The sequence below is a fragment of the Rhipicephalus microplus genome, chromosome X (assembly GCF_043290135.1).
Source record: "Rhipicephalus microplus isolate Deutch F79 chromosome X, USDA_Rmic, whole genome shotgun sequence".
Classification (NCBI taxonomy): Eukaryota; Metazoa; Arthropoda; class Arachnida; order Ixodida; family Ixodidae; genus Rhipicephalus; species Rhipicephalus microplus.
The window spans coordinates 366,547,293-366,570,415 of NC_134710.1; the positions used below are offsets into that span (position 1 = coordinate 366,547,293).

Below are 23,123 nucleotides of genomic sequence, written 5' to 3' on the forward strand. Positions count from 1 at the left end.
CTCCTCTATTCATGTATTTTTTGCTTTACTGTTTGTTTTTAACAAGCAACGCCCTCTCCGGTTAGGCTTAAATTTGAAACACCGAGGCCTCTTCAACGTGGTGCTGCACAATAGGTGGTTATTAACCGAATTCGCAACTCGATGGCCCTTCATTACGTAGAGGCGTGATGTCATTCTTTCTCTAGCGACCAGTGCGTGCTTGCACGTGCGCGCAGATTCAGCTTAAAGTGACACGTTCGCTTAGAGCTGAGCTTGCGGGTGAACGAACCGTTCGAGTTTTACGTGTGTACGTGATAAGAATGTCGATAATCGCGGCGTTGGCTTTCACCTCGCAAATCGGACACGAGAAGAAATGTAATCACAAGCTCGCAGCGTAGCAGAGGTTTGATGTCGTGCCTCGCTTTTGGTGGAGGAGCTTTAGCGCTGCCTGCGTCGGATAAAGAGAAAAAAAATAACATGCAATAATAGAGATGCCGGGAAATCGGCGCAGCGTCGGTCTTCCGAACGGTGCAATATGCTTACAGCAGCTATCTTACGTCAGACAGTTAGCTTGAAAGGTTTGGTGTACGCCGCTGAATTGTGTCGCGGCAATTGATTTACGAAAGATGGTACGGATAGTGAAAGCGATTCAGCAGTTCGCCTAATGGAACACTTCCGAGCCGTCTACTGCCACACGGCCTTCCTGATTCAATTGAGTCAACTCGTGGTGAATAACAAGCTCGTGTTTTTTCATTTTCTCGGGGCAGTTCGGTTTTGGAATAATTGACGAATAGAAAACAGCGTTCAGGAAACGCGTTACCGAAAACCCTTCGATCTTGCAAGCCATTCCAATTTGCGAAATGCGACATGTGTAGTGATTTCCACATTTCCCACCGCTATCGCGATTTAGCTAGTCCTCCGATATTTGCTGCAGTGCTTTTTAAATCGATGTCTTGCGTGTTTGTGCTGTCATGACAACTTGACCTGTTCTTTAAATTGTTTACCATCACCATGACCCTGGAAGATCGGCATGCATGATGTTTTCATTGACTGTTGGGATTTTCCAAAACTATCATATGATTATAAAGAAAGCCGAAATGATGGGCTCCGGAAATTTCGACCACACAGGGTTCTTTCACCTTGACACAGGCCTCAGTCGTTTCCGCATTCATCACAACTGCGGCCGTGATTCGATCACGCGACCTTCGGATAAACATTTGAGCACCATGACCACCGTGGCGGGTATACAATACGAGTAAACTCATGCAAAACCTGAAACTACCGTATCCCTTGACATTTAAGCAGGTTTCACAGAGACTGACATATGTACATGCATTAAGGTGCTTACTTGTAAATATTGATGACACAGCAACATGAGAAAAACAAGGCTTCATTTGCATTCTTTATTATGCATAGAATAACTGAAGGCTGTGGTTCACAGACGGTGCATACTTCCTAAGCACGCAAATCATGATTACCGACACACATTTGTACAATTTTGGAAAATGACTGGTAACGGGATGCTGTGGTGGCAAACTGTCACTGCTGCTGCGTCTGCAGTAGTTTTGGCAGCGCAAGTTCGGCGATCTTCTTATAAAATCCGTCTTTCTCGCAGTTGTGCGGGTCGACCACGTTGATGCTGGGGATGTGAACACGCCCAAAGTTGAAGTCGTGGTTGTGCTGCATAAACACAGAGGGAGGAAGCAATAGGTTAAACCCATAGTGGCAGCACGTTCAAATACCACTTCCCTTGTCAATAAAAAATGCCCGGCCTGCACGGAACATGAAACAAGGGCAGAGCAAAAGCTAGAGTAACCCCTCTAGATCCCGTTGAAAAGTTTCTTGGGGCCAACCAGTACAAGTAAGATTTCAAGGTACCCATTACACTGTAATCAAAATAGCTCAACGGTAGTGGGAAAGTACCCACTATGCCATTATTCATAATTTCGTGTAGAATCGAGGTACCCGCTACACATCTGTAAGGCATTATGTGCACTCTTCATGCTATGGCTAATGACAAGTTATGGTGGGCCTTTCTTAACTGGGGCAAGGCGTTAAAGCACCCACTCAAAAAAAAAAAAACAATAGGAGGGAGAAGATGGAAGCTTGCGATGAAAAATCTGCAAATGGGGGCTGTGTTGAAGCGTTGCTTCAAAACACCCACTTGTTGCAAAACTCACATTGTGTGATGCCTGGTGCTATTTGTCTTTCCACCATGTTACCCTGCACCTACCAACACGACTCCTTGCTCGACACGTTGCCTGTATAGGGTCTTTTCGAGAAGGAGTTCCAAGAATTGGCGTGGCTTTGTGGTAGAATATTCGACCGCCACATAAAACCTACACAAAAGGCCTGGGTTCATATCATGCTCCACTGTGAACACAGTGATTTTTGACAGACCTTTGCGTTAACCAATGTGCCTTGCTGTTCGGAAAATGCACTTGGTAGGCAAACTTGACAGACGTGCGTGCCTCTTTTGGTTATGCTGCAGTAACATCAAAGTTCTGTAATCAAAGAACCTGTGCCAGTGAAATATCACATTAAGGTGTGTGGTTCTCAATCTAACAGTGTTGAACAGTAATAATTGCCAGAAATTTATGACTGTAATTTGATAGAGAGCTATTGCTGTAACTCAAAGATAACTTCCTACAAAAAATCATTTCCGAAGGTCCACCGCATAATAAAATGTGGAGGTGGCCTTCTCAGCCAGTTTGCAATAGTTTTGGTTTAGCTTGTATAGATGTATCACACACGAGACTACATCTAGTATCACTAATCTCTGCAACAGTGTCATGGTCACGCACGCATGTGTGCTCACCTGCGCTGCCAAAAACACGCACCACTTGAAATTGTCTTGCAACCGCAACTGAATTGAGTCCCAGGATGAACGCTCCTTAGCTTCAAAATTTCATGGCGATGATGTTTTGCGTCAGCCTGAGACATCCACAGCCTATTGTAGGTTTGTTATGATTACGGCCTCAAGTCTTCTCCGCCACCACAATTGTGTAGCTGCTGACCTTTGTGCACAATCTTATAGTGCCTCAGCGAGGTTCACACTTTGCTGAGGCGCAGCGTGCTGATGCCAGCAGCAGAGCTTCTTCTCATCGCAACAAGCAGGTCCCTGGAGCACATCTTGTCGTTGACTACGGAGCAGTGGAAAAGGTTTCAGAATTGCAAGCCGTATTGTTTTTTTTTTTCTTTATATGATGTGCAAATATGCAAAGAAAGATGCTTTGCTGCATATTTTGGAACGCCAACCTATGCGGAGTGAGGTGGCTCATGGAAAGAGGTGACGCTAGGCGAAATAGCAAAGTTAATTGGACATCTGAATTATGAAGGAATCATTTACATTACTGGTATACATCTATATTAGAACCCCTGCAGGTTCTTGTCACAAAAAAGGAACTAAAATTTACTGAGAAAAGTGTACGAGTTGACTTGTGTCTACGAAAAACGAAGCAATGATTCACCGCATGCGGCACCTCGGTTTCGATTTTCTTTCTTTGTGTGAATAGAAACATTTCATGCAATATTTATTGCTTTTATTACTGTTCTTGGGTCATTTACGCTCAAAATGTATATTTTGATATTTTTGCATACAGTATATTTTTTTTATAGTACTGTTTTCCAGCTGGCCACCAAACAATACACAATTTTCGTATTTTTCTTTATTCCAATATATTTCTGTTTCTCCACAATGCTTATTTGTTGAAAAGAGCATTTCATTGAGCGAAATTTGGTATGCTGCAATGTGGGCTGGAGTACTTTTCAAACTGGCAAGAACAATCTGCCTGAGGCATATTAAAAAAAAAAAAAAAACATTTTCACGTGGTAACAAAACAGTTAAGTGCTCTAACCTTTATGATGGTGCGGGCGTCAAAGGAGTTGCGGGGTTTTCGTGTGGGTGGCACAGTCGTGTTTTCAATGGCAAAGCGCTTCTCCCGAAGTCGGGTGTTCATGATGGTCATGTGCAGCTTGACGTGCTCAGGTCCGTGACCTCGTTCCTGCTGACGCAGCATAAACCCGGAGTCCAAGAAGCGCTGGGCCACAGCGTCTGCAAGCTGCTGCAGCCTGCACCTGCATTGAGTGGCAGTACCTTGAATTCGGGGTAGTAACACCACAATATGATCGTGATGTATGTTGTTGCAGATTATCAATTATTAACTTCAAGTACCTATGGTTTTTTAAATGGCCAATAAACAGGCTCCAACTTCTTTTTTTTACACCCCTCTAGTAAACTCGCCAATTAGTACGTACACCATGGTTTTCACATTTTCCGAATGTTATAGCGCTGAGCACACTGCAGACCCTCCATTTCGAACAACAGCTCCTGAGCCTATTTTTTTCACATGACCAATTCCCCTCATACGCGCAGTCATGCAAGCTTGCCCATGGCCAACTTCACAAGCCACTGAGCTTGTCGATTGGTCATTTGCCCAACAAATCAGTGCCTTGGCCCTATAGTGATGCAGTTCTGGCTGCGCAGTCCACATTTTCATTCTCTTGTGCTGCCCTCTGCCATTTTGTAGAGCCCGAGATGAGAGAGAAGCGGTATGGCCAGAACGAAAGCCTCCGAGGTAAAGAGACATCTCCACTAGGGGAAGGGTGCTCCTCAATCTGCGCTTCTTGAGTGCGCCGCCATGACATGTGCTCATGTTGGGGATGCCCTGCGCGGTCGCTGGCTGCGTGCCGATCACGGGCCATGCCTTTGGCCTCCCTCTGGCGGAGAAGGGTCGTGAGGCCGCACTAAAACTTGAAACCAGCTGAAATGGATGTTCTAATCCTTGTAACTTCCTTATTACAGCACGTATTCGCTAAATTCTTTAGGCAGCATGGTCACATAGAAAAGTGGGCATATTTTTCTCCATAACAATTTTCGTGCCTCGAGGTAGATCACTGAACATTTAACACGCACCTAATTCTAAGCATGCATATGTTGATGCAACTCATTGAAATGTAGCCGTGATGGCCTGGGATCAAACCTGCAACTTTCAAGAGTGGAAGCTTGGGCCAGTTGCTGTGCAGTCATATTTGCAAGGTGTTTCAGCGCACGAACAAAGGAAAAAAGGACAGGGTAGACAGAAAGAGCGCTGACTTCCAACTAACTTTATTTCACACAGTGGCAGGAATTTATACATCTAAAAAAGAAGATTACCGAGCATGAAGGTAAAAAACAAGCCTAATCTACACACCAGTAACAGGTGTGACGGGTCCCCTAATGCCTCAAAGCCCAGCCAGGTAATCACGTTCAGCCTGTGATAAAGCAACCGATGAAGTGCTTACGCATTTATCTCCTAGCACGTGTATTTTTTCGGCTTCGATAATTTCTCGGGTAAGCTGGTCCCTGTGCCTTGCCAATATAGAGCACTGATCAAAGAGGGGGGTGCACCCACAATCTCAGCAATGAATGCCAAGATGCCCTTGTACCACATTGTGCACATTGTTTCGGCGTTCTCAGAGGAAGTCGTTTATGCACCTGCCGGTTTGGCCGACATAGACGCACCCACGCGTCACTGGAATCAAGTATACGACTCCCACTGCGCTTGGGACGTAGCATGTCCTGTGCACGACAGAGCACGCGGCAGAATTTGCGCGAGGTGTATTGACCCATTTGCAAAGCTTCTGCAATTTTTCTGGTGCTGAAAAAACAACAAAAACGTTGGCGTCTCGAGCAATCTTCTTAAGCCTGTGTGAGACGTCGTGCACATACGGTAGTACGACAGGCCGGCTCTTTCTGGCGCTGTTGCGCTATCTCGTTTGTCGCCTCGCTACGACAGTGACCGGCTTTGGTGAGGCGCTCCACTTGTAGAGCAAAGCTGCGGTGTACCATGTGGGGGCAGAACTTCTTTAAGGCGTTGGCAAGGCAGAGGTTAGCAATGCCCCGCTTGACCAATTTAGAGTGAGCTGAGCCGAAAGGCAGAAGTGGCTTGCCGCTTCTTGGTTCATACATCCAGCAAACATGTCGGGGTTCTAGCAAAAGCTTCAAATCTAGAAATTTCATGTTGTTATTAGTGGGTGATTCATACGTTAGAACTAATAGTTTCAGGCACTCTCGGAAAACAGTCAACACGTCAAAGGAAATGGTCTGAAAATTTTGACTGTCACATTTCAACAACACTAAATAATCATCAACAAAATGGCAGACTTTAAAAACCACAGAGTCATCAAGCTTGTTTGACAAGACACGATCATGATGTGCTAGAAATATGTCACTGAGAATGGGTGCCAAGCATGAACCAATACATACTCCACTTTTTTGTAAGTAGTTTTTGTCATCCCATGATACAAAAGTGGCCTTCAAATAGAAGCTGAGTAACCCTAATGATCCGAAGTTGTCTATGGATTCTTCTACACATTGTAGTAGTTGATCATGCGGCAAATAGTAATACATGTCCTTCATATCCACAGACATTGCCTGGAGTCCTGTGTTAGTTCGCCCAATAATGTCAATAACAGCATCAGAGTTTTTGACCAAAAAAGGGTCGTCTATTGTTAAATTTTTTTAGCTTTTCTTACAAGAAAAGTGCTACCGACTTTGGCCAGGTACCCCTTTCTGTTACAATGACCCGCAAAGGGCAGTCAATTTTGTGAGTTTTCGCAGAAAAGAACAAGTCAAGGCTAAGCTTTTTGCAGCTATCTATCGCCTTTGAAAGCTTCTGAAGCCCCAGATCCCCGGCTAGAGTTTTCGCACGCTTCTTAAGTTATTCAGACAAATTTTATCACTCTCGTTGAAAAGAGACTGCATTGCCTGTATGGCCTTCACCTTAAACATTGAATGAGGAAGAACCGCAAAACCACCCTCCTTGTCAGCCTGCAGAAGTGACAAGGAATGTGCCTTTAGGTACGCGACCAGTGCCTCCTGTATTGACAACTTTGTTCGAGGGCTTACATCTCGATAGCACCTGCACGCCTTGGGCAACACATCTATCACATTCAGAGTCGGGAGCACGAGGGGCGACTTGCCTGACAAGAATGAGGAGCTCGTGCGGTGTTCTTGAAGGTGCCACCGCGTACTTTGGTCCGAGGCATAGGGTGTGCTTAACGTTGTCGGGAAGAAAAGCGTGGTTTAAGAGTATCCAAGATTCTACGCTCAGAATGGCTCTGGCAAGCTCGCCTGTACTGTCAAGCCCTGCAACTACGAATCCTAGGGAACGAACGCACAGCAGTTTAACAAAAGAAGTGTCGTGAACTCTCAAGCCTCGTAGACCGAAACGTTGAGTTCATGTGGCGTCAGACGCTCAGTTACCTGCGGGCCATCACACCAAGGAAGTCTCCAGCTGCTAGGGAACTTGTGCATGTTCTCGGGGATACCTTTTTTCCCGACAACGTTAAGCACACCCTATGCCTCGGACCAAAGTACGCGGTGGCACCTTCAAGAACACCGCACGAGCTCCTCACTCTTTTCAGGCAAGTCGCCCATCATGCTCCCGACTCTGAATGTGATAGATGTGTTGCCCAAGGCGTGCAGGTGCTATCGAGATGTAAGCCCTTGAACAAAGTTGTCAATACAGGAGGCACTGGTCGCGTACCTAAAGGCACATTCCTTGTCACTTCTGCAGGCTGACAAGGGGGGTGGTTTTGCGGTTCTTCCTCGTTCAATGTTTAAGGTGAAGGCCATACAGGCAATGCAGTCTCTTTTCAACGAGAGTGATAAAATTTGTCTGAATAAGCTTAAGAAGCGTGCGAAAACTCTAGCCGGGGATCTGAGCTTCAGAAGCTTTCAAAGGCGATAGACAGCTGCAAAAAGCTTAGCCTTGACTTGTTCTTTTCTGCGAAAACTCACAAAATTGACTGCCCTTTGCGGGTCAATGTAATAGAAAGGGGTACCTGGCAAAAGTCGGTAGCACTTTTCTTGTAAGAAAAGCTAAAAAAATTTAACAATAGACGACCCTTTTTTGGTCAAAAACTCTGACGCTGTTATTGACATTATTGAGCGAACTAACACAGGACTCCAGGCAATGTCTGTGGATATTAAGGACGTATTACTATTTGCCGCATGATCAACTACTACAATGTGTAGAGAAATCCATAGACAACTTCGGATCATTAGAGTTACTCAGCTTCTATTTGAAGGCCACTTTTGTATCATGGGATGACAAAAACTACTTACAAAAAAGTGGAGTATGTATTGGTTCATGCTTGGCACCCATTCTCAGTGACATATTTCTAGCACATCATGATCGTGTCTTGTCAAACAAACTTGATGACTCTGTGGCTTTTAAAGTCTGCCGTTTTGTTGACGATTATTTAGTGTTGTTGAAATGAGACAGTCAAAATTTTCAGACCATTTCCTCTGACGTGTTGACTGTTTTCCGAGAGTGCCTGAAACCATTAGTTCTAACATATGAATCACCCACTGATAACAACATGAAATTTCTAGATTTGAAGCTTTTGCTAGAACCCCGACATGTTTGCTGGATGTATGAACCAAGAAGCGGCAAGCCACTTCTGCCTTTCGGCTCAGCTCACTCTAAATTGGTAAAGCGGGGCATTGCTAACCTCTGCCTTGCCAACGCCTTAAAGAAGTTCTGCCCCCACATGGTACACCGCAGCTTTGCTCTACAAGTGGAGTGCCTCACCAAAGCCGGTTACCCCGCACACGTTCTCGTTTCAGTCGGGGAAAAGCTGGTCACTGTCGTGAAGCGAGGCGACAAACCAGATAAGCGCAACAGCATCAGAAAGAGCCGGCCTGTCGTACTACCGTACGTGCACGACGTCTCACACAGGCTAAAGAAGATTGCTCGAGACGCCAACGTTTTTGTTGTTTTTTCAGCACCAGAAAAATTGCAGAAGCTTTGCAAACGGGTCAATACACCTCGCGCAAATTCTGCCGCGTGCTCTGTCGCGCAGAGGACATGCTACGTCCCAAGCGCAGTGGGAGTCGTATACTTGATTCCACTGACGTGTGGGTGCGTCCATGTCGGCCAAACCGGCAGGTGCATAAACGACTTCCTCCAAGAACGCCGAAACAATGTGCACAATGTGGTACAAGGGCATCTTGGCATTCATTGCCGAGATTGTGGGTGCAACCCCCTCTTTTATCAGTGCTCTATATTGGCAAAGCACAGGGACCAGCTTGCCCGAGAAATTATCGAAGCCGTAAAAATACATGTGCTAGGAGATAAATGCGTAAGCACTTCATCGGTTGCTTTATCACAGGCTGAACGTGATTACCTGGCTGGGCTTTGAGGCATTAGAGGACCCGTCACACGTGTTACTGGTGTGTAGATTAGGCTTGTTTTTTACCTTCATGCTCTGTAATCTTCCTTTTTAGACGTATAAATTCTTGCCACTCTGTGAAATAAAGTTAGTTGGAAGTCAGCACTCTTTCTGTCTACCCTGTCCTTTTTTCCTTTGTTCGCGCGCTGCAATACCTTGCAAATATGACTGCAACTTTCAGCTTAAAGTGCAACTCCTTGGCCGCTAAACTGCCGCCACACCCTCTCAGCAATACATTCAAACAGGGTTATAGCAGATTAATGTGTGACAGTTGTTTGTGCATATCATGTGAACTTGCTGCAGCAGCCACATGTCCGACAGGGGCAAAATGCATAAGTACCCATGTAAATGTACATTACAGTAGACTCGCGATAATTCAAACTTTCAGTTACTTCAAATAAAATTAAATTTTTTGGTTGGCCCTCTATTCTTTCAATGTATTTAAAAGCTTCTTACTTCAAACTCTATCATTCGGTCAATTCATACTTTTTGCAGTTCCGTACCAGAAAATATCCGCTGCTTTCCCACTACTGTTTAAAAGTTTTCGTGCTTATACGATTCTAACACACTAAAAATGAAAAAAAAAAGCATCTCAGGCCTTCAAAGAAAAAGGCTTTGCTCGTAAACAAATGTTTGAAACAAAGCACACGCATGTCAAATGGTGATGCTTCTCAACTGCCGTAGAGAGTTTTGTGCTGAAGGCACATAGAGCAAAGAAGCAATTGGCAATTCTAGATTTATTTAAAATATCTGATCAGCAATAAATGGCAAATAAACTAGTGGACCTTGCCCCTCTGCTTTCTGTTCATTGCGTGCAGTTAGGGTTCAAAATTTTTAAATGTGATAAAATCAATGCCTAATCATAAGGCGTGGTGTCACCTCACCCAGAGCCATCTATGTGAGAACTTCTAATAATTCAAACTTCTTGATATATCAAACAAAATTCAGAGGTCTCTTCGAGTTTGAATAAACGAGAGTCAACTGTACTTAATTTTAGATGCCTCACTATCCAGCACGTGTGCTAAAAAATACTACGAACTTTTAGTACAGACACCCTTCACAACAAGCATACCTCTTGATGTGACGAACCCTGGTGATGCAAAGAACCCTTTTGAATCCCTAGGGTTTCCTCTTTTTGTGCATCTCACCTTTTGTGATATCTCGCACCATTCAAGGTGAAATAAGCAGTGTTCACCTAAGCCCCCCCCCCCCCCCCCGCTTCCCACACTCACTTCTTCTCGGGAGATCGTGACGATCCCTCATTGCTCCAGGACGACACCTTGGCGTAGAGCACGTCCACCTCGCTCTCGTCATCGTTCATGATCTCGAGGCCGTGTACACGCACCATCAGGGGCTCGTCTTCCAATATCGTCCTGTTTCGAAAAGGATGAAGCAGAAACATGGCAATGCGGTTTCCCCCTGATCCCTTTTCTGGTATGTGTCTCAAGATTCCCACGACCGCACATCACGGTGTGCGTGCAAGGTCCTGCATTCCTGGTAACATTAACCACGACGTCCAAGTTTCCAGCCTAAAGAACAAGCAACATGAACGTGTGTCCGCATGAGAAATTAAACTATCTGAACCACTCGAGAGAAGTGCTTGACGTCACGGAAATGAGTAAGCGCTATTGGACAAAGCACTTATGCAAATGCTCTCCGTGGGAGGGACACCAATGGCTGTGGGCAGAGCCGACATTTTTTCCAGAGTACAGCTCGCAGAGCAGCCTTGCATATCTAAGACGCTAGCTGCTGATTCCATCACAAGCGCACTCGAACCAACAGAAAAAACGCCAGCTAGTGCGAGGAAAAAAGGGGACGTCAGACAGTCTAGCAGGGTCTAAATGGCATCCAACAGTCTAATAAAGGCCTTTTTTAACAACATTGGCATAATATAGTTCCTATATGGCTGCTTTGTACCATATTCCACACACTAGTAGGAGTGAGAATGCACTCAGCATGTCAGAGACACAAGCATTTGCACACATATCTACAGTTGCGTGGTTATTTAACAAGATCTCAATCTGCCAAAACATATATGGACAGGGTGGCTATGAGTAATAACAGCGCTGTGGTTATGGCAAAAGAAAACAAAATTTGCACGCAAGAAGTGTCTTAGGGCGACCAATATGGTCATCACCATTTATTGTTTATCCACTAGATGGCACTGACGCAAGAAGGCCAGTCGATGCTTGCTATTTGACACCAGTATGGGAGTGATGCGGAATGCTGAGTACGGAGTCGCAAAGTGCGACTGTTCCAATAAATTGAGCAATCCACATAGTATTTTTGAACAGTTGGCTGTACTTTGGGGGGATTTTCAGCATGCGGTGGCTACATGGCATCAGGCGAGCCATGACATCAAAGTCTGCACAGCAGATGCAGGGTGTATGTTTTTTCTGTCCTGCAGATTCCACTCTGCCTTTTCCACAAAGAAACCGAGATGTGCCCCACTCTTTAAGGGTTTACCCCACAAAGGAGCACTGGTCGCCATCAATGCCATTCATAGCGGGACTTGAATGGGTTAAGTGATGCTACAAAAGGTTGGTGTCATTGACACGCTTGTTTCCGGTGACATCATACTTTACACTCTCTCTAGTTTACGGCACAGCCACTAAAGTCGGAAGCTGGTGAAAAACATATTAAATTCATCATTCTCCGCTAGTTTCGGTCACAAATCAAGGTTGTGTGTACCAATTTCAGAGTCCAATCTTTCAGTTTGGCTGAAAATACCGGTAGCGAGAATTTCGTGCCGTTCCTCGAAGCTTTCTGGTTATTAGACAAGTTGAATGGAGCTAAAAGAACGTTTGCACTGCACGAGCCAAGCCCACTCACTTGACCAGGTCCTTGCAGCCTTCCAGCACTCCTTGCACCCTGCTGCACTCCTTGGCGTCGAGCAGCACCAGCATGCCTATGGTGAGGTGCAGCTTCTGCTTGCTCACAAACAGGCTTTCGTCCAGGCCTCTAGCCTGCGCGCGAACAGCCAATGGAAAAGAGGGCAGGTGAAGTTCAGACCAAGGAGATCTTAAGCTGACGCACTTTCATCAACGTGGTGGCGACAGCGAAGAAATTTCACGGCGAGACTGTCGCGAAATTCAACGAACACCCATACTGATCTAACTGCCAGTTGCAAATCTCCGTGCCCTTTCGAGATGGCAAACCTCTCTCTGGTTCGTGCTCTGCACAACGATCAAACGCTGTATCCCTGCAACACTGGCTTTGCAAATGCCCTTCCTTGCACCTCTTGCTTCTTCGCGTTGTGTTATGTTATTGAATATTGCGCAGCATGGACCATCTCGTCGAACAACAAACGCGCCTTGCTGGTCTAGTGGCCATGGTGCTCGACTGCTGACCTGCAGGTCGTGAGAAAGAAATGATGGAGCTGAAAATGCTCGAGGGCTCTTACGCTTAGATTTAGGTGCATGTTAAAGCACGGCCCACCGGGCGATTCTAATTTCCGGACCCCTCCACTACGGCGCCTCTCATAATAATATTCTAATTCTGGGATCTTAAACCTCGACAATTATTGACTGAACAATGCACTTTATTAAGCAACACTGGCTTGCTTGCAACACACCCAACCCTGCTGAGCAGCCCGATCTCTAAGCGCCTGAAACTTGTCAAATTTCTATCTTTTTCTCTTCTTTTCCTTATTCCCCTGCATAATGGTCGCATCATGAACCTGGTGTAAGATCTGCATTTGAAGGCTGCACCTACGACAACGTAGCCAGCAAAAGCAAAACCTCAAATATCTGTGTTTGCTGCTTGAAGTTGTTGCATAGACGACATCGCAGGTGCTTTCGCGTCATGCCCTCTGCAGTCTGATCGCGTTTCCTTTTGAGTTTCTTGTGGTTGTGAGCTGTCTTGATGTGCTTTTCCATGAACTAGAGCAAGGAGAATCTCACAGAAAAACTTTGCAGTGACCGTCTTGTTAAATTTGGTTTTGTTCCAGGAAAGCACCCCCCTCCTTCCACTTCGCCTACCACTTTGGCTTGCTGAGGAGGTGAGTGCTTGCTTGGGATTTCAGAGTGTTAATTTAATATGTTATAACCAACACTTAGTAATACACTTCAGCGGCAGTGTGTGCAATCGTACACACCAACTACAGAGGCGCGTCACGCACCGTGTGTTTCCTCAAATAGTTTGAAACACAAGGTGCACTTCTGTAAAGCCTTCCAGGGTGGACAACTGCTGGTAATTTAACTTCAATGTGTTGCGTATTGCTGCAGGGAATCACTTTGGTACCATGCAGGACCAATCTCAAAAATATTATTGTTTTAGGCTCTAAACAAATGCAACCAAAAAACTTGGCATGCATTTAAAGCCAAATATCAAATTCTCTTCGTGAATAATCTAAAGCTGAATTATTCCAGAAAAATTGGAAGGTTTAATTACAATATTTAACAATCGTTGAAGTTGTATCAAACAACTAATTACCTCATTTTCTTCCTTGGAATGTAATATCGAGTACATGGGAGTTAGCTGCATGAATTTGACACTATTTTAAACAGTCCATCATCCATCATTATTCGCGCCCAAATGGGTTATATCGAGGTTCGGGTACCCTTTACCAATGAAACAGTCCTTGAAAAGCTTTTAGCACAGCGTTTAGGGACCACACCAGCCAGGCCATAAACTGAGCACCTCTGCAACTGCCCCAATGTACAAACTAAGGCATTCCCCAAGCTTGAGCTAACTAGCACCACACCGTTAACACCATCGATGCCAAGTTACCATGACAACTACAAGTTAGATTGCAAAAAAAATCATTTTGATACATCCTGTAATACAACACCGGGGCAAACGCGGACACTAGAGAGATGTCAGAACAGCACAAACACCAGCATTTGCGTTGTCATCAATTGTGATTGTATTAGCAATTATACGGTCCTGGGCCCAAATCCTTAGCAAGTAGAGCAGCTATCTGTCACCCTAGGCATTACGTAGGCCAGTGCGCTCCGTATTCTTACCATGCATGACTTCTCGACAATCTCCTTAAACTCCTCCAACGTGTTGGCAAGCTTTGGGTTGTTCAGAGGAAAGCACACAAAGTGTGTGAAGTGCTCGTGCTGTCGCATGCCCCGTACAATGGCCGATATACGAAGATGTGCCGACTCTACATCTTCCTCCGTTTGACCAGTGATAACTGCGAACAAACAGATAAAGAAAACTGAACTGTACTAGGTGACTGGACAATCAGTATTGATGAATGCACAGTCGTTCATGGCGTCTGCATAAAATCTTTCGTCACCGCGAAAAAATGGTTATATGTCTCGGCAAAATAGCTTTTGCAAGTTTGAAAAGTACTCCAGCATGCATTACAGCATACCAAATTTGGCACAACGAAATGCTCTTTCCAAAAAAGAAAATATATGGTGTAGAGCCACGAAAATATTTTAAAATGTGAAAAGTGTGTAATCTTTGGTTGCTAGCTGGTAGACAGTGCAATAAAAACACTATATATGAAAAATATTCAGAACAAAGAAAATTCAGAATATACACTCTAAAGACAAATCACCCAGAAACAGTATAAAAAATAAAAAACGTTGTACAAAATATTTCTATTCACTTAGACAAAGAAAATTGGGCCTCAGCTGCTGCTTCATTGCTTGTGCGATGTGGAGAAGCATTGCTGGATTTTTAATGAAACACTAATGGACGCCTTAGTAATTTTTTTTAAATAGGAGCTTGCAAGTGCTACAATATAGATCGATGGTCGTGATGTGAACCATCCCTCTATGCATCAGGTGTTTAATGAATTTTGCTATTTTATCTAGCGTCACCTCTTTCCATAAGCTACCTCACTTCGCATAGGTCAGCGTTTCAATATATGCATCAAACCACATTTCTTTGCATATTTGCACATCCTATTAGGTATATAATTAGCAATATCGCACGCAGTTCTAAAATATTTCGCGCTGCTTCGTAGTCATAATCAAGAGGTGCTCCGGAGGCCTTCTTGTTGTGAGGAGACGCTCTGCAGAAGGCATTAGCATTCCCCGCCTCAGGGACGTGTGGATTTCGCCCGTAACCAGAGTAGCTATAAGATTGTGCACAAAGGTCACCAGCGACGCACTTGCGGCAGAGAAGACAACTTGAGGCCGTAGACAACAAAACAAACACATGAATGGTTGCACATACTTCAGGCTGACGCAAGAAAGACATCGACACCATAAAACTTGAAGTTGAGGAGCCGTCATCATTAGACTCTATAAGCTCGTCCTCACTAAATTCAGGTGTGGTTGCAAGGCATTTTCGAGCTGTGCATGTTTTTGGCAGCGCTGGTGCGCACCCATGTGTGCGTGACGGCGCCGCCACAGTACCGACTGTGACACTAGATGCAACCCAGTGTCTGATTTAGCAATGCGAGCGAAACCAAACCTGCTCGAAACTGGTTGAGAAGGCCACCTCCATTAGATGCGGCGGACCATCAGAAATAACTTTTTCAAAAGTTTTCCTCGAATACCAGCAACAGTTCTCTATCAAATGGCTGACAAAATGCTGGCAATCATTACTTACCGTAATTACTCGAATCTAACGTGCACCTTTTTTCCGGTTAAGCGAGTTCATAAATCGCATGCGCGTTAGAATCGAGTACGAAAAAAAAATGAATACGGTCATTCTATTGCCATCGGCATTTTCAAAATGGTCGCCCCCTATGCGCGTCGGCTATTTCTGCCTATGTGTTTCCCATGTGCGGCACTTCGTACGTGTGCTGAAGAGTTCGTCATCTTTTAGTGCATTAGCATCGACGGCATGGAACGGCCGGCTCTAAAAACTCGAGTGCACCACGATGCTGCTTTTAAAAGGGAAGTCATCGCGTGTGCAGAAACGGAGGGCGATCGGGCCGCATCGCGGTCGTTCGAAGTTTTTGAAATGTGCGTGCGGGACTGGCGGAAACAAAAGCAGAAGATTGTCGACAGCAAAGCTTCACGCAAAGGCTTCAGTGGACCACAGCAGGGTCGGTTTCCGCAAATTGAAGAGCTGCTCGGCGAGTATGTGCTTGAGCAGCGAGCGGCACAGCGGCCCGTGACGACAGAACTGCTCCAAGTGCGGGCTATGCAGTTAGCCTTAGAAAAAGGTCTAATGCGGAGCCAGTTTAAAGCGAGCAGGTGCTGGCTAACTAACTTTATGAAGAGAAAAGACTTCTTCCTCCGAAAGTGAACGGGCATACGCGAAAAGTTCTGCAAAGGAGTACGATAAAAAGCTTCACAGTTTTCACAGGTTCGTCCTAAACTTGCGGCACAACAACGGCTACCTGCTTGGGCAAATAGGGAATGCCGATCAGGCACCTCTTTACTTCGATATGCCTGGCACCGCAACCGTCGAGAAGAAGGGGGCAAAGCAAGTTCGCGTGCTGACGTCGGTCCACGGTAAAACAATAGTGACGGCAACACTCTGTTACACGTCAGATGAGCACAAGCTTCCCCCCGTACCTCATATTTAAATGGAAGACGCTCCCGAAAGGAGTCATTTTTTCGAGTGGTGTGATCATGCGGGCCCGCGAGAAAAATAGGTGCGCGTTACAATCGATCTCATAATTTTTTTTTTCGTCGTGGAAATCGGGTGCGCGTTACAATCGAGGGCGCGGTAGAATCGAGTAAATATGGTACTGCTCAACACCGTCACATTGCTAAGCTGACATCTTAATTTGATATTTCACTTACATAGGTTCTTTTGAATACAGAACTTTGACGGCACTGTAACATAACCACATGGGGCACACACTTCTGTAAAGTTTGCCTACCAAGTGTATTTTCCCAAAAACACATGCACAATGGCTCGCGGTAGAGTCTGTCAAAAATCAGTATGTTGCCAAAAAGGGCAAATTCAAACTGATTCTGAAAGTTGAGCGGCTAGACTAACTACTAGAAAGTACTGGGTGAATTACAAACATGTTGAACATGCCAAATTGAACTATCTAAAGCGTCAATCCGATCACCAGTTATCAATTTGAATAGGTGTGGTAACGAAAGAGTTGAGGGCAAGGGGGGATGCACCAATTACGAGAGCTATTATTAGGTGGACAGAGGCGCCAATCACAAGTTGCACAATTTCTTTGCAGGGACATGTTAATTTAAAAGGCTCCTAAACCAGCCAAAGCAGAGGTCTCAATTAAACTGTGGTGTTGCAGTTGAGTGCAAATCTTCAACAAACACGTAGCAGAGAGAGAGTTTTCCAAAGCGGTGCCGTAATAGCAGAATTACACGCATTTTATTACAAAGGAAAGGCGCTCACTCATTTCACTCTTACTTCCGCTATGCTCTGTTCTTTGGCTCGTATCTCTTCGCCGCCGAGTGTTCCTTCTCAAGAAAGAGCAGTGAGTCTGTATGCCTGAGAGCACACAAGCAGGATCTTTTTATGCATGGCATGACTAGACGCACATGTTGACGTCACAGCCAGCAAGTGGCCTAGAGAGGAGAAGGAATTTTTTCTCGGTGGCCAAGCTGCAGCTTGCAGTGCCACTGCATTTGGCGTTGTTTGATTATCATGGCATCCTGAACTCATCATAATGTTTTAAAAAATGTTAAAATTTTTGGAGGTGGTTTAGGGTTCCGACATTTATGTAGCTCACTGCAGTTGCATACACTTTAACTGTAAGTTGGTGGGCATATCGTCCACATTGCATAGACGGATGCATTGATACTATGAGCATCCCATTTATAATGTGGCGGTGGCCTGATAAATATTACAGTGCCCTCTAAATTCAGAACAAACAAGTTCACTTACTAACATCCTCGGTTGAATCCGGTGGGGGGAACGTGATTTGGGTGTTGGTATCGCTTTCCATTTGAATCCTGCGGGCATGCTTCTTTCCACAGAGCCGCCTTCAAGAAAGACGAATGGAGCGAGAAATGGTGAATACTGCGAGAGCACATCAAGGAAGCACAGCACTTGAAAGCCACGAGGTCAAGGCATGGTCGAAATCTGGCTGCTGAAGGCCTTCAGCAAGTAAGTGCCAGAGCTGCACATGAATATCATGACCAAGTTCTAAAAGATTTAGTTGATGTATTGGAACCTGTACGGCTTCCTTGTCCAAAATGCAACAAACATAGCGAAACTCACTTAATCACAAAAAGTGCAACACAGTGCCCACGCATTTCGTCACACATTTCTGGGGGCATTCTTCTCTATGTCCTGTGTGTGGTATCCTGGAGTCAACTGCCAGTAAGGGTTCAAGCAGCAGCTAGTCTTGTCACGTTTTTTTTTTAGCTGCGGTTCCACCGTCATCCCAACTGACAAAGTGACGACTCTTGCGTGCATGCATCACAAGTGCATTGGGCAAACAATGACGGTATAAAACATCGTGTTTACACTCTGTCAATCACCGAGCGAAGCTTCCCGCTCCAACAGAATGTGCAGAATGTAGAAATGTAACAGAATGTGAAGTATTTACATGGCATCTTAGAGATAATGCCCACAAAAATCTTCTACTCGGCAGTCCTTCACATTGAAAATTCTCTGACGGAGCTTATTCGACAGCATATAAACAGTGCTTGCGGGGCATACTGAGATTGTTCAGAAAAGATAACCGATTCACAGCTGGACACCATAAATTTTGAAATAAGCTGCACTAAGAAAACTTCGAACAGCTCAATTCCTTTTATTTCCAACTACTCAGAGTACATCCATACAAAAAACATAGTTATTTACAAAAATAATTATTACAAAAACATAGAATACTATTGAGCAGGTTTTGCAGACATCACCATGACCAGCATCACAGAGGACCAGTGCATTAAAAAGCGGCTTAACACTGGTGTTGCATGTTCACTTTTGATGACAATTGGACCTAATCTCGATAAAGTTTCATGATAGTTTCGGCTCCTTTGTGCAAGCTGCAGAAGGGGGCCAATCACTGTTGAGAAATGTTAGACTATTGGGCTCGGTCTCGATTGGAACTGTACTGTGCGACATTGGCGTGAGTTTTGAGTGTGACATCTCTAGAAGGGCACCAATAGGCAAACGAATAAGAGCAGGATTCAAGTGACAAACTACGACCATCGACCCAAACATACATGATGACATTGCGTAGTGCCATCACTATGGCAAGTTTGAGCATTAGCATAGTGAACAACTACTTCCAATGATGTAATGTTCACTAAATACATATATACATGCACACACGTTTACAGTACATTCGCTGCACATTCCACTCATGTTTAATGAGTGAAAGACATAACGAGTGCACCTTGCCAACTTACGGAATAAATTTTTGCGGCACGTAGTGTGTTCGGCGGAAGAATCCTTTCGGCCGTCCATTCGAGCTGTCGTTGTTTGACAGAAGGCGAGTAGTCGTTGTGGGTGCCAAGCAGGTGGGCTCGTCATCGTAAGAAGTTACTACAAGGATGAAAAAACAGGGCCATCAGGGCTACGTAGTAAAACATATGTGCAATAACTCAAATACTAGCGTTAGTTGTTACGCCAAAGCCATCAGGTGCAACTATGTAGGGAACTTAGACGCATTAGCTTTGAGATATGCCTTCCTTCCAAGTTCCCTGTGGCTAAGCTCTTAAAATTAAGCTGCTATAATGTTTCTCGATAGTTTTAATTCAGTCTGATAGCAGCACTACGTACATGTTTGAACAGTTTAAGCTGCAAGCAAGGCCACATACCATTAAAAGCAGTTGGACAGCAAGCACAAATGTTTGCAAACGAGAAAATTGTGAAAGCCCAATACTATGCCACAAATGATAGAGCCCCATGGTCACTTTAATTTAATCGTATTTCTTAAAAGCGATGAATAGTAGTCACTGCTGGACAGTTAAAGCTAACTTGAATCAAGTTCGGCGTAAATCGCGATTTCTTCGATCACCTCGGTCGGACCTGATCGTGATCAACGTGCCCACATGGCCATGATATTTGACAGTTCTCTGGCTTCGCAATCAAAATGACCCTGATAATACAGCTAGGCAGCATTCACATCAGTAACACAGCTTAACGATGCCAAAGTAAAACATGTTTTTGTCAGTAGAGCACAAGCACCACACCGAGGTTTCCAGGTTTCATCATGCGCGTGTGCATCAAGCATTTTTATAAGGCCTATTCCGTAATCCGGTTCAACTGAGACTACGTGCATACGCTAAGCTTACGACCGTATCGGCCGCAACGTAAGTAGGAGACAAGTATACTATTGATTCGCAACAACTTACGTGGACAGTTCGATCAAGAAAGGCTCCACTGCACTAAACTAACCGGCGCGTTCGGGTCGACTGCCCAGCGGCCACAGAACTCACTCACCTGCGTCGGCACCGACATCGTAGACAGCTTGTCCGCAGTGTCGACATTTTGCGACGGCGAAAATTGATTGATCGGGGTCAGTTTGCGGTAGCAAGAACCGTTGACCCAAATTAGCTCGCAGTTCAGAACATCCACGTTCATGTTGGGAAAACTAGGCGCTGTGTTCCACCAGGCGAGCCACGGTTAGAGTGTACTAGAAGTGCTTAGTGGCGTGACTGCGCCTCGCCGCCTGATCTCTTCCGCGTTGCCCGCAGTGACGGCGCTGCAGTCGTAGTGCTGAAAGCGCCGCGCGCCGCGTGCAGGAATTGCTAAGTGCTTCGGCTCCTCCGTCGGGCTTTCTTGATGCAGATTTCTTCGTACCTGCCCATCATTCATGTCTACCACAGGATACCATAGCCCTTGAAGTATGACACGCCAATGTACTGAACTTGAGCTCCATAAAAGCTCTTGTGAGAGATCGAAAATAATTCAGAAAGGGGTGTGTCTTATACTGATTTCTTCTATCTTGACTATATTTTCGTTTGTTAGGCGTCTGCAATATTCAAAATAACTGAGCCGATTTATTGGAAGTTAGCTGTGCTCAGAAAGCTGTGAGATTAAAAAACAATTACTGTGTCAGACGCACGCAGAACAAGAAAGCCTTAAGTAAAAAGGGGAGAGGAAGGGAATCTGAACCCCCTGAACCACGAAATGTTTTCGTAATTTGAATTTTCAGGGTATACTACAACATTTACACGCATTCACAACGACCACCTAGTGCCAATGTTAGGCGTTCTGCTGCACGCCCCACCCCCTAAAAAAAAAAAAAAGAAATCCTGGGTAGCCCTGTGCCGAACGTTTACAATTGGCAAAGCTGAATATAGCGTGGCTCTGCAGTAATGCGCACTGTAAATTTCACCTTTTCGACAGTATGAGGTCTCAAAACTACAGGTTTTCCCGCTCACTTTAATCCAAGTGCCAGTCTAAATAATCTGCACGCTATTGAAATAATCTGAACGCCGAGCTATTTAATTCATGTGCCAAACATTTAATCCAAGCGCCAACATGTTTAATCCAAGCGCCAACTCACTCAGGCCGCGTGCCATTGAATTTAATCCAAGTGCCACCGTGTTTAATCCAATTGCCAATGACTTTAATTCAGGTGCCAGTCAGTTTAATCCATGCACAAAAACCAGAATACGGGGCGTAAAAACGGCAGTGCAATTAAAATGCAGTTCCTACAGTATAAAAGACAATAGTCGGAAGGTAGAATCAATCATTATTATTTGTATTCGCCGATAGTATTCTTGAAAAAAATTACTGCCGTGGTTCGCTTAAGCCATGTTTCGAGTGCTTATACTTTGCTCTGCGCAAGGTTGTATAATGAGTGCTTGGCCCAAGTAAAATAAATTTAATGAAAACAAAAAAAGACGCAAGAACATAATACTAAATATTTTATAGTGCAATGAAATTCAGTATCCGTCACTGAAGCTCATAATTACAACATTACATGACCAGGACAGGTCATGTAATGAGAACGACACAATATGTTTATTGGAGTGCTGGAACGCATACTAAGAGATTAAAAGCATGGTCGCGGGCAAGGATGGGTCAAAGACAGCTACATAATCAAGAAATTAGGAAGCCGTTGCGCGGCACGCACTGTGAATTAGAGATAATTCCGATGTTTTTTTTTTTTTTCCTGTAGTGAACTTAAAACGTAAACTGATCATCCTGATGTGGCGATAGAAGTTTTATTTTACATTATTGTATGCTCTTATTTTTTTATTCAAACAAAGTTAAATGTCTTCAATGATACGAACAGTACTGATTGTTCGTTTAGGTGGTTAGTTTTGTGGCGCACTTGACGAATGTGATGAAACGAACACAGAAGAAACAAAATGATAATAACACGCAACTGACCTTGGGCCTAGCTTTCTTTTTTTTGTGCACGTGTTTTTTTTTTGCGCGGCATTATGCCTCTCATCGCACATTGGAAGCTTGCGAATATATATATATATATATATATATATATATATATATATATATATATATATATATATATATATAGATGAAATAGATGATCAGAGTTTCTTCCGGCTACCGTAAAAAAAGTTATAAACTTCGAGAATAGTGCAGTATAGGAAACAAAACAATAAAATATTTATTTAATCCTAACAGCTTCGGCTGGTGGACCAGCCTTCTTCGGAGGATGTAAGTGAAATGATACAAGTTCCCGTAGCAGAGGGTCACCCTCACAGTTTAAAGACCCTCCAAAAAAAAAAGGAGACAAACGGGCGAACGAGGTAGCAACAGACAACAAGAAGCAGAAGAAGGAGAGGAACTAGAAAGGAGCGACGGAGAGCCGCCGGAAACGAGCGGGTAATTCTGGCATTGTCACTGGGTATAGGTAAGACGTGCCGCCAGCGGAGGCGACCAAGAAAAACGGAAAAATGTGGAACATGTTGCCGCTTACTCGCATCCCACACATGGATCGAGTTTAAGTTCACGTGGTTCGGCGGCTGGCCCGTGGCATCGGGCCACAAACACACACACACACACACACACACACACACACACACACACACACACACACACACACACACACACACACACACACACACACACACACACACACACACACACACACACACACACACACACACACACACACACACACACACACACACACACACACACACACACAC

General features: G+C 44.7%; 1 protein-coding gene across 1 annotated transcript; it reads right to left on the reverse strand.

The window, feature by feature from the left end:
* Nucleotides 1-1,368: 1,368 nt before the first annotated feature.
* Nucleotides 1,369-20,618, reverse strand: LOC119161954 (activating signal cointegrator 1 complex subunit 1-like). Its single transcript, XM_075879927.1, has 8 exons — nt 20,437-20,618; nt 19,401-19,536; nt 17,926-18,023; nt 14,166-14,341; nt 12,031-12,164; nt 10,431-10,571; nt 3,837-4,056; nt 1,369-1,659 (listed from the first exon to the last, which is right to left on the reverse strand). The coding sequence occupies exons 3-8, from the start codon at nt 17,984-17,986 to the stop codon at nt 1,519-1,521; spliced, it is 873 nt and encodes a 290-aa protein (XP_075736042.1). The 5' UTR covers nt 17,987-18,023; nt 19,401-19,536; nt 20,437-20,618; the 3' UTR covers nt 1,369-1,518.
* Nucleotides 20,619-23,123: the final 2,505 nt, after the last annotated feature.

Coding starts and splice junctions, on each gene's coding strand:
- LOC119161954 (XM_075879927.1), bottom strand. CDS start 17,986: ATGGAAAGCGATACCAACACCCAAATCACGTTCCCCCCACCGGATTCA. Junction 14,342..17,925: donor GGATTCAACCGAGGATGTTA/GTAAGTGAACTT, acceptor GTTTGTTCGCAG/TTATCACTGGTCAAACGGAG. Junction 4,057..10,430: donor TCACGATCTCCCGAGAAGAA/GTGAGTGTGGGA, acceptor CACTCAATGCAG/GTGCAGGCTGCAGCAGCTTG.